The sequence below is a fragment of the Antechinus flavipes genome, chromosome 3 (assembly GCF_016432865.1).
Source record: "Antechinus flavipes isolate AdamAnt ecotype Samford, QLD, Australia chromosome 3, AdamAnt_v2, whole genome shotgun sequence".
In the NCBI taxonomy this organism is placed as follows: Eukaryota; Metazoa; Chordata; class Mammalia; order Dasyuromorphia; family Dasyuridae; genus Antechinus; species Antechinus flavipes.
Window position 1 is genome coordinate 50,925,140 of NC_067400.1, and position 17,111 is coordinate 50,942,250.

General features: G+C 33.5%; 1 protein-coding gene across 1 annotated transcript in view; it reads left to right on the forward strand.

Annotated features, from left to right (window-relative positions):
• The window catches only part of ATR (ATR serine/threonine kinase), a 107,210-nt gene that overhangs the window by 16,443 nt on the left and 73,656 nt on the right, over positions 1-17,111 (forward strand). The window contains exons 8-18 of the mRNA XM_051983343.1: positions 695-847; positions 1,027-1,225; positions 1,458-1,720; positions 2,755-2,945; positions 3,034-3,134; positions 3,850-4,021; positions 4,511-4,681; positions 6,370-6,564; positions 9,066-9,251; positions 10,941-11,033; positions 16,944-17,074. Of these exons, the coding sequence (XP_051839303.1) occupies positions 695-847; positions 1,027-1,225; positions 1,458-1,720; positions 2,755-2,945; positions 3,034-3,134; positions 3,850-4,021; positions 4,511-4,681; positions 6,370-6,564; positions 9,066-9,251; positions 10,941-11,033; positions 16,944-17,074 (1,855 nt within the window). The remainder of the gene's footprint in view (positions 1-694; positions 848-1,026; positions 1,226-1,457; positions 1,721-2,754; positions 2,946-3,033; positions 3,135-3,849; positions 4,022-4,510; positions 4,682-6,369; positions 6,565-9,065; positions 9,252-10,940; positions 11,034-16,943; positions 17,075-17,111) is intronic.

Sequence of the window (17,111 nt, forward strand, 5' to 3'; positions counted from 1 at the left end):
CTTCAGTGAAACTCCATCAGTTCTTTCTCTGAAAGTATGTTTTTCATTATAACTCTTTTGGAATTGTTTTAGATAATTATATTACTGAGAATAGGTAAGTCATTCACAGGTTACGTATCTTCAGAATACACTAAGGTGTTTCTTAGATTTTCTGGTTTACTTATTCTGCTCTATATTGCTATATTGTCCTTCATATAAATAGTTAAAAGTAGTTCCTTAGCTCTGTATTCCTGTTAGTGAAATATTTTGACTTAACCTTTCTTACAATGTGTTTTGTAAAATAAATTTCTTTTAATTCAAAGACCTAAGATTTTATTAGTTTGTGTAGGCTTTTTTTAAAAGAGTTGAAGTGTCTGAAAATTCATCATTTAGGTGATGAATCTCTTGGAATTTAGCTCAAATGTTTCTGAATGACATGCAGGCCTTTAAGCAGGTCTATCATACTTAAAAAGCTTTGTAGCTTAATATAAAACCTGTCATAACTTGGTAGTTTAGTCTTAAAGAAACCAGAGCTATTTACACCCTAAAACTAGACGTGAGAATTTTTTTGTCACATATAATAATATGCTAAAATTTATTTATACCAAAATCTATTTGATATTGTTATGCAATATATACATTTTTTAAAAAGCAAAATTATAAGATTGAAATGCAATTAATTATCTATTGTATATGGTTATTTTTTTTTTCCCAGTAAAAACTCCATTTGAAGATAAAATTCTGGAGGATTTGTGTGGAATGTTATCTCTTCCATGGATTTATAACCATTCTGAAGATCCTTCTCTAAAGCTGACCACATTTGGCACTGATCTTTTGGCTCTTAGTCAGAGTATTTCAGATAGTTTCTGTAAGTGTACAGATAAAATTGTACCTTCTTTATTGTTTTTAATATTAGTTTTCTCTTACAGCTGAAGCTATATTTTAATTTTAGGATACTACCTTTAATTAGGTAAATGTATATGCTATGTTGATTGACTTTGCAGCAAGTATTTATAATACACTGATCAATAAACTTCATTTTTTCAGCACCTCATGCACAGTCACAGTGTATATACCTTCTGACTTTGTTCCCGAGAAACATATATCTTGAATGGAGAACAGCAGTATATTATTGGGCAATGCAAAGCACTCATGAAATAATTCGTGCTAGTTGTGTTAGAGGATTCTCTATCTTATTGCATCAACGGAGTAAAAATTCTTACAAAAGAGTTCCCAAGATTCTCATGTATGTATTATTTTGTTTTTTTTAGATTTGATAATGTAATCAACCTTTTAAAGTACTCAATAAATGTTTGCTGATGATGCAGAGAGTATAGCAACTTTAGTTTGTAAGTCTATGCATTTTTACTGTAGTCTATTCCTGATTGATGTTTTGATGCAAATGAGTGTGTTAATATTCTTGACCAGGCCATATAAATATCCAGAAAGATAACTTTTTTCCCCCCTTCTAAATACAGAGACAAAGTCAAGGACGATTTTGGTAATGTCAAAAAAGAATTTGCCACTGTACTTGGACAGCTAATTTGTACTCTTTGTGGCTCATTTGAGTGGAAGAGTCCTTTAACAGAACCTCTCTCTGAGGATGGAAGTGTTGGTGCCTTCTGTAAGAACCTCACAGTTGCTTCTGATTGTGAACAATCATTTTCTCTACTGAAAGCTTCTATATGCAAGCCAATCCTTTTCTTGCTGAAGAAAAAAGTGCCTAGTCCAGTAAAATTGGGTAGGTGTTGGTATGTTTAATTGTCTAGTTTGAAATCATCTTGGGCCAGTGGGGATGGAAAAAAGTTTCATCAAAGTGAATGATAAGAATTTTAGCAAAGGTTTTAAACATACATTTCATAGAACTAAAAAACTGCTTTCCAAGCCATTATGTTTATTATTACCATTAAATTCATCGTTTTATCAGTATTGCTAAAACAAGTACTTCTTCCTCAAAATAAAATAATCTCACATTGTTATAATACAGTATAAAAGTATGTTTGTCACAGTAATGCAGTCAGATAGATAGTGAAGGTCTCCATTTTATAAATAAGGAAACTAAAGGTCAGACTTGATCAAAGTATTGGGTTTACATATTAGTCATTTCAATTCAACTGAAGAAAACCTCATGGTCACATAGTTTGTCACTAACAAAGTCAGTAATTCCCATTTAGTTTTAGGATTTACTACATGAAGTCTTAGACCAGTAGCATAATAGCTTGTGTTAACTATGTGTTAATAATCTTTTATTCCCATAACTTTTGAAGGAAGTGATGCAGTTATCCCCTTTTATAGATGAAAAGAGTTTGTGACCTGTCTAGGGCCACCTGTCTGAGGCAGAATATGAACTTGGGTCTTGCTGATTCCTGAGTCTAGCATCCTATCCTCTACAATATTAAAAGGGATAATATTTTGAAAATTTTAAAATCATTTTGTCTTAGTGTTATACATTGAAATATTCACACGAGATTTTGAAGGTTTTTAAAAAGATGCTCTCTAGCTCTGTTCAGTACTGATTTTAACTTTTTTTTTTTTTGACTGAGCCATTGAACACTGGGTAAATCAAATGAAAAATAGTTGGTATGATAACCTCATGATTGTGAGGTTTTTATTCTAATGTAAATGTAAAATAAAGTCTTTTTTTCATTCTTGTTATCATTAAAAGTCAACTTAGAATTTATATTGTAATGTGTTTTGGTCACTGACATATTGATGTGATATTTCTTACATATTTTAAAATGTGTTAATTAGATGTGATATATATTTTACCTTTAGCCTTCATAGATAATCTACCTCATCTTTGTAAGCACCTCAATTTTCGGGAAGAAGAAGCAGATGTGAAAGTAGTTCTTGGCTCTTTATTAAATTTAATGGAAGACCCAGACAAAGATGTGAGAATGGCTTTTAGTGGAAATATCAGATATATATTGGAATCCTTGGATTCTGAAGATGGATTTATAAAAGAGGTTAACTTTTAATTTCTCATTATTGTCATTATTATAAACCTTATTCTAAAAACATCTTTAATGATTTATTAAACATTTTTGTTAACAGCTTTTTGTCTTGAGAATGAGAGAGGCATATACACATGCTCAAATATCAAGAAATAATGAGTTGAAGGATACTTTGATTCTTACAACAGGGGATATTGGAAGGTATATTTGTGTTACATATTTGTGTTATTACTTGTTTTCCTCTAAATTCATGACTTCTTGCTGTGTTTTGCCATATATCAGATGTAACAAAATGCTTTTTTTTGCCAACATAAAATGGTTATTTTAGACTAAACTTCGCAGGTAGTCATGCTCTTTCTCCCTTATTGTATTTCTGGTTTATGGGATCATTGCTTTAGAACTGGAAGGATCTTTAGAGGTCATTTAGTCCAGTTACTTCATTTATAGAGGAGAGCACTGAGGCCTTGATCAGAATCACACAGTCAGTGGCTAAGCCATGGTTCAAATCCATTATGTCATTTTAAAGATACTTTAAGTATTTTTAGCTTACTCTTCTTTAAAATGTTTGATTTCTTTATTTATTGCTTTCCATGAAAACCATGTAGAATTAATATTTAATGTTGAATTAATGGAGAAATAAAGGATGATTGGTTTATATATATTGAGACATGTCTTCTCATTATATTAAGATCAAAATTTTTTTAGTGCAATCTGTGAAGACTGTAATCTTACAAGGAGAGCCTTTGTTCTAAAAAAGGAAGTGTGACTACATATGAAGAGATAACTTGATAAATTCATAATAATTTTTCCTACTTATTTGTGAAAACCCTTTTGAGAAAAATTTTATGGGAAGACAGGTTTATTTGGAGGGAACTTAGAAAACTTGAGATACTAATAAAATCTTTCATCTTTTAAGGGCAGCAAAAGGGGATTTAGTGCCTTTTGCACTGTTGCATCTATTGCATTGTTTGTTGTCCAAATCACCATCTATTTCTGGAGCAGCATACACAGAGATCAGAGCACTAGCTGCAGCCAAATGTGTTAAACTGCAAACTTTTTTCAGCCAGTATAAGAAACCAATCTGTCAGGTAAGAGCCAGTATCCTGGTTGAATATAGAGGGGTGACTCTGTCCTGTGATATTTGCCAGAAGCACCATTGTATACAGCATCAGTTTAGCTTATTTTCCTTAGAAGTGGAATTCCATTTAGGGCTAACATATTGCCATGTTACATTGTAGACTGTAATCCAGATATATACCTACATGTACATGAATATACATTATTACATATTTGTGGTGATTTGATGTGTTTTTCTTAGCATTACTTTCTGCCATATGAGCAGCCTTACTTTTTATTCTTAGTTGATGCCTTTGCTTTGTGGTAGTCTTTAGTGGGTGGGGGAGGGGAAATTTTCCCATAAGTCATAATCTGGTTTACTTTTCTTAATGAATCAATTCGTATTCAGGAATTCAAGCTTTTAAACTATGGTTCATTTGTTTGGTTTTTTTTTTTTTTTTCTGTGATAGAAATTTTCCTTCTAGTGATAGAAACTGATACTTAAATTGTTTATATTCTAGTTTTTGGTGGAATCCCTCCATTCCAGTCAAAAGACAGCACTCCCCACTACTCCCTGTCAGAATACTGAGATGAGAAAGCAAGATGTTACCCATCAGCAGGAAATGACACGAAATATCTTATCTGAAATTTCCAATGTTTTTGATTTTACTGATAGTAATCTGTTCCTTACTGTAAGTTGCAAAATACAGTTTATTTTTAATTTGACTGTTTTTGTTCTGTCTGTTGCTCATTCTTTTTTTATTTTTATTTTATTAATTTTTAAATTAGTCTCATTTACATATCCATAAAAGCTTTTCTTATTTAGAATTCTGAATTTCACGTAACTTTGTAACTTTGATTTGAACAAGGAGGGTATATTAAGGAACCTAAATTCATATTGTTCTGGGATTGCAAGATGAGTGGTCAGCTGTCTTTATATCCACTGCAGCATTTAGTGGGCTAGGCATCTCGGAGATACAGTGGCCTCCAGTAATGATCTGGAGTCAGGAAGGCCTGAGTTCAGATTCAGCTTCCAGCACTTGATTAGTGTGAGAGATCTAGGGGCAGGTGACAACTTCCACTCCAGTTTCCTCAGCTGTAAAATGGGACCAATAACACCTATCTTCCAGGGTTGTGCCTGACATGTAGTAAGTGCTACAGAAGTTCTAGTTGTAATCATCATCATCATCATCATTACAATTATTCTCTAGTAATATTGCTGAGTGCTCAACGCTGTGAGCAATACAAAGAAGGGTTACAAACACCTTCTCTTCAGGGAATTTCCCATTTACGTAGGGTTACAAGAAACCTGCACATAAAAATTAAGTAATTTAAGAGTTGAAATGACTTGATCATAAACTATTTCTAAATACAATATATACTTTTCCCCAAACAAAAGGCAACATCCCACAATAAGATAGGAAGTTAAATCCAGTTTCTTTCTTTTTCTTTTGAATTCTTTTTTTTCTTTTTTCTTTTTTTTCTGAGGCAATTGGGGTTAAGTAACTTGCCCAGGGTCACATAGCTAGAAGGCATTAAGTGTCTGAGGCTGGATTTGAACTCAGATCCTCCTTACTTGTGCTCTATCCACTGGGTCATCTAAGGGCCCCCAACTTTTTTTTATAAATGGGGAAATTGAGTATAGAGAGGCTAAGTGATATCCCCTTCCTCATCAAATATAAGAATCAACTTGAATTTTGATGATGAAATCAAGGACTCCAGCATAGAATATTTTTCTTATAATTGATAGTTAAAGAAAGACTTTATTTACAGTTTCTCATTCAGATTAGACCCTTGAGGACTATGGACAAAAGTAATATATTTTGTTATATGTGGCCTAGAGAGGAAATAAGAGACTTAAACTGCTTCTACAGTTTCTAATGTAACCACATTATCTTCACTCTATGTCCTTTGAAAGAGGGATAGCAGTATAAAAGTGTTTAAATTAGACCCTATAGCACCAGAGAAGTCTAAAATTGCGAATCTCATTGGACATTGTGGAATCATTGTTCTTCATCATTCAGTATGTTAATTTTTCAGTCTGAAACGGTTTGGTAAAAAAAAGTAAAATCTTTTTAGCTAGTTATCTCAACATTTTCCATTTCAAATGTAAGTTGAAAAGGATTACACAGTTGCTATGAAGAGTGAAATAGAGTCAGAGAAAGTTGAAAGGATTGGTTTGCAGCTGTGAAGGCCCAGATTTGAGAATTTCTTGCATTTCCTCTTGGACATTTCCCCTTGATGTCTCAACAATACTTCCAACTCAGGTTGAACTTAACATAGAAATTTAAATTAGCACAAAAATACTTTAGTATCTGGAATATATACTATCTAGAATTCTGCCATCTAAATAAATGTAATTTTTGATTTCGTTATTTAGAGAACATTACAAGTTCTACTACCTGATCTTGCTGCCAAAGCAAGTCCAGCAGCCTCTGCCCTCATTCGAACAATAGGAAAGCAACTAAATGTAAATCGTAGAGAGATACTAATAAATAATTTCAAATACATCTTTTCCCACTTGGTCTGTTCTTGCTCCAAAGATGAACTGGAACGTGCGCTTCACTATCTCCAGGTAATTAGATATTTGTCAAATATTTTATAGTTAAAATTTAAAAAAAATATTAAGGGATCTTTTGGATAAGGAAATGGAGAGAAACAAACTGTAGATACTAGAAGAAGGCAACTCCCCTTCCTCCACTTCCCCCCAACTATTATATATTATTTAAATCTGTATCTTGATCTATAATATGTAGCTTGGGAAAAGTAGGCTAGAACCAGATCTTGAAGTGTTTTTAAATGCTAAATAGAAGAATTTGTATTTTGTCCTAAAAACAATGGGGAACTACAATAACTTTTAGGGCAGAGGAGTGATATGAGCAGGCCTGCATTTTTAGGAACATCAGTTACCAATTATGGGAAGGTTAGATTGGAAAAAGGAGCGATTGAGACAAGGAGACCAAGTCAGAGGCAGTTGGAACAAGCCAAATGAGAAGGAATGGGGACTTGAGTAAAGGCTATTGTTGTATAGGTAGAAAGAAGGTGTTTTGATGAGAGAATCTAGAACTTGGCAACTGATTGGCTAGAAAGGATGAACAAGAGTGAACATTCAAAAATAATAGCTTATGAATCTGGGTGACTAAAAATGGTGGTCTGTTTGGCAAAATAGAGGTAATTGAGAGGAAGGCTAGGCTTAGAAGAAAAAATAGCTCTATTTGAGACATTCAGTTTGAGATATCTGAAATATTCATGTAAAGATATCTACAGTCACTTAGAGGTGAGAAATAAGGGCTAGACATATGGGAATCGATTTAGAAATATGACTTGAATCCTTGATAGCTGATAATATCATTGAAAAAAACATAGAGGAACAAAGAGTCTGGGACAGAGCCCTGGGATATTCCCTCCAATGGAGTGGTTGGAGTGGTATATTGATAAAGATCCTGTAAAGGAGACTGAGAAAGAGAAATCTGGCAGATTAGTATCATGATGATCCAGAGAGGAAATATCTGTTTATTAACTTCTTGCAATCTGGTTTTTGTACTTTTCCCCTATCCCTCACTCAACTAAATCTGCTCTTTTTGAGATGATCAAGGTTGTCTTTATTACTAAATTTGGTGTCATTTTCTCAGTGCTTATTCTTCTCCTCTTTCAATATGAGGTCGTGATCATCTTTTTGAAACACTTCAGAAAGGCCAGGGATGAATGCTGAGGAAAGGCCATTAAGGAGATTCTTGGAGATCTTGGGGAGAGGGGTTTCAGTGGGTTGGTAAGATGAGAACCTAAGGGTTAGTGGAGAAGGAGAGAGCCAGAGTAGGGTGGTTTGAGGATGATCAGATGAAGGGGACTTGGTTGTATTTGCAAGTAGTAAAAGGGAAACAAGGAGGAGAAGCTGAATGTTTTGGAGAGACAGAGAGGGCTTAAAAGGGGCATGCTTCCAAGAGGAAACAGGTGGTGGGCTTAAGATCACAAGAAGAAGAAGAATTTAGCGAGGAAGATGTCCCCTCATCCTCTGAGGGAGCTCCTGGCAAGAGTTTTTCACTGAATTATGAGCTGAGAATAGAGAGGTGTCGGAGCTGATTGTTAGTGCAGGTTACAAATTAATTTGCAGTGAGTGGGGGATGAGCATGGAGGACCTCCTCACCTTTGACGTGTTCTTCCTCCTTATGCACATGTTCAGTCAGTTATCAGAGGGGACGGCCTCTGTTCCCACTTTTCTACTTACAGGATCACTCCCCTACTATTTTTCTTCTAGATTAATATCATTAAGTCTCATTGCCTATAGTTCCTCTCCTCTTTGTTCAGCTGCTAGAGTAATCTTTCCAAGGTATAGATTTCCCTTATATGCCACTTCCTTGCTCAGCCCTTTGAAGACAAACAAAATCCTCAGATTTCTTCAGAATCCTCCTGTTGCTTGACTCAGGTGTCATTTGCTCTGTCAAACCTTTCCTCAGTTGGATTTGTGCATCTTTGTGGTATCCTACTAAACAGTTATATACTGTATAGTATACTTTATGTATACTATATATAATATAGTATAATATACTATACTAGAGTATAGTAGAAAGTTTCTTTGGGCAGGAATTGTTTCGGTTTTGTTTTTATATCCCCAATTCCTTGCCTAAAATCGGTGCTTAGTAAATATTGCTCTATTTTATTGAATTGCTTTCAGCCAATTTTTCTCCAAGAATATTGATTAGAGTACTTTTTGCAATTTAGAGTAATTTTTAAGGTTCTGAGTTCTTCTTGTCAGAGCTTATGAGTCATGAATTGTCATATTATAGTTCCTTTCAGAAAACTGGCTAAGTTTAAAATCTAGCTCCCATTATGTCTATGAAACAAAAAGTCACTTTCCTTCCTATACCTTATACAAAAAATCTGAAAAGGGGAAGAAAAAGAGAATTATTACAATTCTTTCCTAATTCAAAAAACTTTTCCTTAAAATCTGTCACCAATAATTTTGGTCACCTGGTTTTGTCTTCTGGGTTTGTTAATAATCCTTCTAGCTAGAACCACTGACATGAAAGCAAATCTCTGTTGCAAGAAGTTAACATTTAGAAATTTATTTCTCTTTAGAATGAAACAGAGATTGAATTGGGTAGCTTGCTAAGACAAGATTTTCAAGGCTTACATAATGAACTGTTATTGCGTATTGGAGAACACTATCAACAGGTTTTCAATGGTTTGTCAATACTGGCTTCATTTGCTTCCAGTGAGGATCCTTATCAGGGCCCAAAAGATATTACATCACCAGAACTCATGGTAAGAACATTTTGTTTTCACATGGGTCTATACCTTTCATATTTCTCATCCAATTTGAATTTATTTAAATATCAAGATTAAACTTTTTCCAGAAAAAGCTTCATTGAATTTGTGCCTGTAATTAAATGTTAACAATAATGTACATTCTAATTTGTTTTTAAAAATTCATGGACCTGAATCATTTAAAACCTTTTATTTTTCACATTGAGCAAAGGTGTTACAGCTTCTTTTGAAGAATTTTAAAAATTCATTTTTAAAGATCATATAACTAGTCTACTCAGGTTGGAGTTATGTGATCTGTAAAAATGAATTTCTACTTGCTTCTCTCTGTTCTTCCCTGCTACTTTCCCCCAGAGGAATATAAACTAGGATAAGTTGGTTCGACATACCCAGAATTATCTTTTTTAAAAGTAAACTTTATAGATTTGAAAACTGCTTTTAAATTCTTACAAAGTTACAGTTCTTATTTTTAAGCCCTTAATTATTTAAATGTGGCTTTGAATGTTATGTATTAAATAACAGCCATTCTGATATGGTACATAGACTTAGCATGTCTTAGGTTTGCATTCTACTGCTAGCACTCTCTTATAATTCTGGACAAGTCATTCATCCTCTTTGAAACTCATTTTCCTAATCTATAAAATGTAAATGTCATCTGTTAATTTTTTTAGCATGCTTAATTTAGTGGGCCAGAACAATTTAGCCAAAGTAAAGTACAACTATAATTAAATGCCATATTTCAAATTAAGTTAGTTAGGTTTGTCAACCCACTTTTTAAAAAGAGTATCCTAAATCATTTCTTATTTTTTGTAATTGTCTACATTTTAGTTTCTATATTTATAGAATAGACCATTTCTTTATTGGTAATAATACACAAACCATCTTAACTTTTTTTCTTGACAAGAATTGCTTAATGTCAAAGGGAAATTTGGGGAATTCAAAAGTTGAAATAGTGATACATATTTTTAAAGTAAGTAGATTCTGAAGTTTTTGTCATCTGTGACACATTTGTCTGCATTTGATAAGCACAAGCATGAAGGATATATATAATTGTGCTTTTTACATTAAATTGATTATTCTTTCAAAAATTTGTGACATGGAATAAATATTCTTTGGGGTTTATAAGACAGGAAAGCCGCTATACTTTCTTCCCATTAGGGTGTCATTTTGAAGAGAGAGAGAGAGAGAGAAAGAGAGAGAAAGAAAAGACAGAGAGAAACAGAGACAGAGAGAGAGAGAGATAAGCTCATCTCTTTCTCATCTTGAGACAATTGCTCTTGACAATATCTCTAATACTGAGAATGTTCATTGATAGCATGATTGAAGCAGCAGCATGATTCCCCTGCACAGCTAATTCTTCCATATTCCACATTCCTGCTTTTCAAACTTACTTGTCCCTTGTTGCATCAAAATAATGAAATGAATGAATTTCTCTTCATGAAATGGTTTAGAGAAAAATTTTGTGGATATGGATTAATTCTTAGAAATTTCTCCCAAGTTACTCACTTCATAGTCACCATTGAGGGAAATAAATTGATCATGCCCCAATAGGTAAAAGAATCAATGTCATAATTCAATCAAACAGAATACACGTGACCGATTTATTGAACTAATTGAGTTATCATTAATTTGTAGTTTTTATTCTATATACAAATGATTAAATATCAGCTTCTTCTATTTTGATCTTAGGCTGATTATCTCCAACCTAAGCTCCTGGGCATATTGGCCTTTTTTAACATGCAATTATTGAGTTCCAGCGTCGGCCTTGAAGATAAGAAAATGGTAGGTGTACTCATTTAATGTTTGAGTTGCTTGAAGTATTAAATAGTTTCATGTATAATATAGATAATATCTTTCATGTATAATATAAATAACATGGAGATAATATTTTTACTTCTAGGATCTCTTACTGGAAAGAATGCTATAAACATGTCATTAACTCTTTTTCTAGGTTAGTTTTTTTTTTAAAGTTCTATATGTATTATCAATAAAGATAATTTGTTAACTAAACAACTCAAAGCTAAGTGGATGAAATGGCCTCTTCATACCTATAATTAGGAATCAAAAAAAATATTCATTTGAGTTGTTCATTGTTAGTAAAATGGAAGTGCTAGTAAGAGTGTGCTTCTGAGTGCATTGTAGGCAGTGAGGTGATACAGTGAATAAAACCCTGAACCTGGACTCAGTAAGATCCTAGTTCACTTCTAGCCTCAGATACTTAATGGCTGAGTGATCAGAGGCAAGTCATTTTAATCTCCATTTGCCACAATTATAAAACAGCAGCACCTCCCAGGGTTGTTGTAAGAATCTAATGAGATGACATGTTTAAAGCACTGTATAAATGTTAGTAATTAGTTATGTTTTAGAAAAAATTAATTTATACTTTGAAGAAAGCAGCAGTGAGGAATCTGCCTTGATTGAAATGGAAGTTGACTAGAGAATAATGTAAAATGGAATCTATCTCCTCTCTAGGTGACTTATATGTATCTATTAATGTCTATTTTGTCTTCCCTATTAAGTTGTGAGTTCCTTGAGGGCAAGGATAATGTTTTTTGCCTCTCATCATGTCCTTAGTGCTTAGTGCAGTGCCTGGTACATAGATAAGTCTTTAATAAATATTGATTGATTGATAGATAAGTAGATGGGAGCATTTCTGAAGATGAAGCTGACTGGTATGGCACTTAGAAGCCAAGTTTTTTGAAGGGACAAGATAGTGAGAAAGCAGTGGCAGTCAGCATTTATTAAGTGCCTACATAAAACAAATGACAACATGAAAACAAATGAGTGAAGCAAGCTACATATAGGATAAGTATAAAATAATTAATAAAAGGAAGACACTGGAATGAATTGAGGTCGGGGAAGGTTTTCAAAGGTGGGATTTAAAGGGAGTCTGGGATGTCAGTAGTTGGAGTGGAGGAGATAGAGCATTCCAGGCATGGAAGATAGCCAGAGAAAATGACCAGAACTCAAAAGTGGAAGGTCTTGTTCATGGAACAACCAGGAGGCTAGTATTACTAGACTGGATGGAAAGGTAGGAGAGGCTTAAGTTACAAAGGACTTTGAATGCTAAACAGAGCATGGAGGTGACCTTGAATTAATTAAGTAGAGGATTGACTTGATATGATCTGTGCTTTAGGAAAATCATTTGGGGAGCTGATTGGAGGATGGATGGACAGCGAGAAAGCAAGGCTGACCTCCCAGCAGACAAAGCAGTAGTCCAGGTTGGAGGTGAAAAAGGTCCCCTTCAGTGAAGTGATGGTGGTGACAGGGGAAAAAGGGAAGTGCTGTTTGAGAGATGTTGTAAAGATGAAATTGACAAGCCTTGCCAATAGCTTGGAAATGGGCAATGAAAGATAGCGGGAATCCAGGATGTGAGCCTGAGACTCTGGGAAGATGGTGATACCCCAGAAAAATGCTTGGAAGTACAGGGTGGAAACACTGTGTCAGTGTAAGGTCTAATTGTATTGAGAGAGAAATACATAGCTATAATGTGCTTAGGACCAGGTTAAATCAAAGATTAGCTAGATCCTGAAGATATTTTAGAAGAAATACTAGCTAGTTTCCTAAAAGGAAAAATAATTTTTCCAACTGAGATTTTTGCAGAAAAGACAATAAATGGTTAATTGAACAAAACAATACATTCTGTTTTTACCTTTGCTTTTGCATGTTCTAGATGAAGTTTTTCTTATAAGCAAAATGTGACAATATTGTGGGATTATTAATAAAAGCTGATAATGAAACAGTAAAGGGGTTTGCCAGAGTGCATTACTGTATTCTTGCTCAAATATTGCAAATATTCTTTTTTTTTACTGAAATTTACTTTTTTTTTTTTTTTTGCAGTTCCTATAGGTAAAAGAAAATAGCTTTGAGTTCAAGACAGTTATAAAATTATTTTAAAGTACATCCTTTGTATAGATTGTATAGTGATTGATAGAAGGTTCAAGGTACTGAGAAAATATTTGACTTTGCATTTTAGGTAGGAACAAGATGTTTACAGATGATAAATATGTGGCTAGTGATATTAAAAACTCTTGTAATAGGGCTTGGAGAGAGACTGGGAAGAGGAAGTTCAATAGTAGTTATTGGGTAAAATATTTCTTATTTTGAACTGGTGAAAAGAATTCAAAAAAATAAAGCACTTCATAGTGTTGGCAAGGTCTATGCAGTCTGTCCTTTTGTAAACTCTTTAGTAAAAACAATATTTGGTCAGTACTGTGCTCCCTTCTTGGATACATTATAAATGTATGTTAGGAATTTTATTATGTAATTTTTTTTAATGATGTAGGCAGTAAAGACATTTGGAACTGCTAGTTGTTTTTTTTTTTTTTAATTTAATTTAATTTTATTTAATAATAATTTTATATTGACAGAATCCATGCTAGGGTAATTTTTTTTTACAACATTATCCCTTGTACTCGCTTCTGTTCCGATTTTTTCCCTCCCTCCTTCCATCCCCTCCCCTAGATGGCAAGCAGTCCTATATTTGTTAGATATGTTGCAGTATATCCTAGATACAATATATGTTTGCAGAACCGAACAGTTCTCTTGTTGTACAGGGAGAATTGGATTCAGAAAGTAAAAATAACCCAGGAAGAAAAACAAAAATGCAAATAGTTCACATTCGTTTCCCAGTGGAACTACTAGTTGTAAAATATAATTTAAATCTAGTTTTAAGAGTAAGAAAATTAACAATTTTCTTTTTTTTTTTTAAATTTTATTTTATTTAATAATAACTTTGTATTGACAGAATCCATGCCAGGGTAATTTTTTACAACATTATCCCTTGCACTCGCTTATGTTTCGTTTTTTTCCCTCCCTCCCTCCACCCCCCCCCCCAAGATGGCAAGCAGTCCTATATATGAATTAACAATTTTCTGTCTGCAGTTGATAACTTTTATTTTTGTTCTAATTGGTTTATGAAATAAATTTTTTTTTTTGGAATTTTCCCACCTATAAAGTGTTGTGAACTTTTTTTTTCCACTTTATTCTGATGATACATAAAAGTTTTAAAGTATTATAAATGGAAATAACTTCAGTATCCTAGAAACTTATTCCTAACTGTTTTCAACACATAGTACATTCAAGATGCATGTTATTATAAATGGTTACCACAGGATATTTTGGAATCAAATTTCAACTAGAGATAAGATTTCTTTTGAGTTATTTGGCTCCTTTACAGCCAGTTCCCTTTAAAGATTATAGTAGAAATTCTTGAATGGAGGCTTTTGTTTCCGCTCTTACTTCCATTTCCTTAGTAATCTTAATGGGTCAAAGGAGATATTTACATTTAAATTTAAGTCCTCTAAAACTTAACCACTTTGTACTATTTTTTTAATTAAAGCTCACAATAGCTTCTGTTGCATCATCACTTGCTGTTTTATATTCCATTTCAAATAAGTGAGAATGTCCTGTTTGGAATTCTTCCAAGTAAAGCTTTTATGGCATTTTAGATTTCTTCTAGGAAAAGCTGCTTTTTTTAAGGTTACAATCTTTTGAAATTGATATTGGGGAAAAGAACTGTGGCCCTTACTTAAATCCCAGGGTTCTCCTGTTGTATCATTTGGGGCAAGATAAGTTGTGTCTAATCCAGTATAGCAATGGTTGTGTTTCTAATGTTCTTTTAGTCTATTTAAGAGGGTAGTTCTTTGCTCCTTAGATATAAACCTAAAAGAACAAAGACTCCTCACACCATTGATTACTAATTCTGGGTTTGTAATATCCTGTCATATTTCTATTTTAAGATATAAAATCATAAAATTAAAATTATTGTAATTAACTTTAATTTTTTAAAAGTGTAGACCATATAAAACTTTATGTATCAGTTAGGAGTCATCATAAAGTTAAATTTTATATTGTTGCAGCTTCAGAAAAACTGCAAATTACCTATCTAGAGAGATCAGGATCAAAATAATTTTTTTTATTTTTAATAGCTTTTTATTTACAAGTTACATGCATGGGTAATTTTACAGCATTGACAATTGCGAACCTTTTATTCCAATTTATCCCCTCTTCCCCCCTCCCCCCCATGGCAGAATGACCAATACATGTTAAAAATATTAAAGTATAAATTAAATACAAAATAAGTATACATGTCCAAACCGTTAAAATAAATTTTTTTAAGTAATTCATTAAGCAAATATTTATTAAGTGAATACTGTGTGCCAGGTAATTTACTGAGTACTAGCAACATGGGCTACAAAGACAAAGTCTTTGTCCTCAGATAGTTTCATTTTATTATGGGAAGTAAGACATTCATGTAAATAAATATTGCATTGGGTATAATGAGAAATTTAGTAAGAAAGATGTAAAATACTATGTCAGGTGAGGGAAAGAGTACTTCTTCCAGAATCATGCAGAGAAAGTTTCATTGTAGTTGATGGATGAGCTGAATTTTGAAGGATCATTAGAAATTAAGTAGAGTAGGAGGAGCCACAGGAGAGGAGATTCAAAAGGTAATTTAGAACCAAATCTTGTAGGATCATGAAAATCTAGTTAATGAGTTTGAATTCCCTCAATGGATAATGTAGAGTTATTTAAATGAATTGAGTAAGGTATGCCATCAAAGCTATACTTCAGAAAGATTGATCTGTAAGTAATGTGTAGACTGGATAGGTGTTGAGACAGAGATTAAGAAATCTGTCTACGATCACACAATCAGTCCAAAAGAGTTAATTTTCACTCTATTGGACTGATGCTCAGTTAATGGGGCAGAGAAATGGAAAAAAATCATTGTTTTTTTTTCCTTTATGAGTGAGGATATATGTGTGACACTTAGAAAAGACTATCATCAAAATGTAGGTGGTAAATAAATAAAAATAATACAGTTTTTTTGCTAATACAGCTAAACTAAGCTAGAAAGAAAAAGCTGCAAGCCAAAGGAGGGACTCTACCAGTCCCTGAAAGATATATTATTCATCATATCACCCATTCTCCCTTGTGGCTCAAAGAAGCTGTAGAATGCCCACATCTAGTAAAACCTTTACGGCAGACAGGAGGAACCACGCTGAGGGAACCAGTGGGCCTCAAACCATCAAGAAGTTAGGGAGTATCCATCTCCCTGAAGACTGCCCTGGTGGAGTGGGCAGATGAGAATGGTTTGTTCAGTAGCCATGAAGGTAGCTGAAGCAAGCACAGTGGAGACACTCTCAGGTACAGTCTAGTCAGAAGTGGGCCTATAAGGAAGAAAAAAATAGTTTTCTTTTAGACATACTGATTCTGGAGTTCTGGTGGCATATCCAAGTTATCTAAGATAAATCATTGAAAATGATAGGTCAGAGTTATCATTTTGACAATTATTCTGAATAGAAGTAATTAATGAAAACCTGGGGAATAGTCACCACCTCTAGAGGAAGAAGAGATCCAGGATTAGAACTATAAAGAAGAAAAGAGTTCTGAAGATGAAAAAATAATGGTCAGCAGGGGATAGAAAGTGTCTAAAAGGGCAGGTGAATAGTTTTAAATGCAGCAGTAATGCTGGAATAGGCCAAAAGAGTAGTTATTCAGCAATAAGACAGTGCCTGACACCCAATAGGTGCTTAATATTTTTGGTTTATTTTTATGTGTTTATTAGATGGTGTTATCTAAGAACGTATGCTGCTATAGGATTTGGATGAGAGTTACCCTGAGAACTTGTTTGTTCCTTTCAATGTATTTATCATCTTCATATAAAAGAACCTATTTGTTTCTTTTCAGGCCTTGAATAGTTTGATGTCATTAATGAAGCTGATGGGACCCAAACATATCAGTTCTGTGAGAGTAAAGATGATGACCACATTGAGAACCGGACTCCGATTTAAGGATGACTTTCCAGAACTATGCTGCAGGTAAATGTCGCAGATTTTCTACGTTTGTGTTGTTACT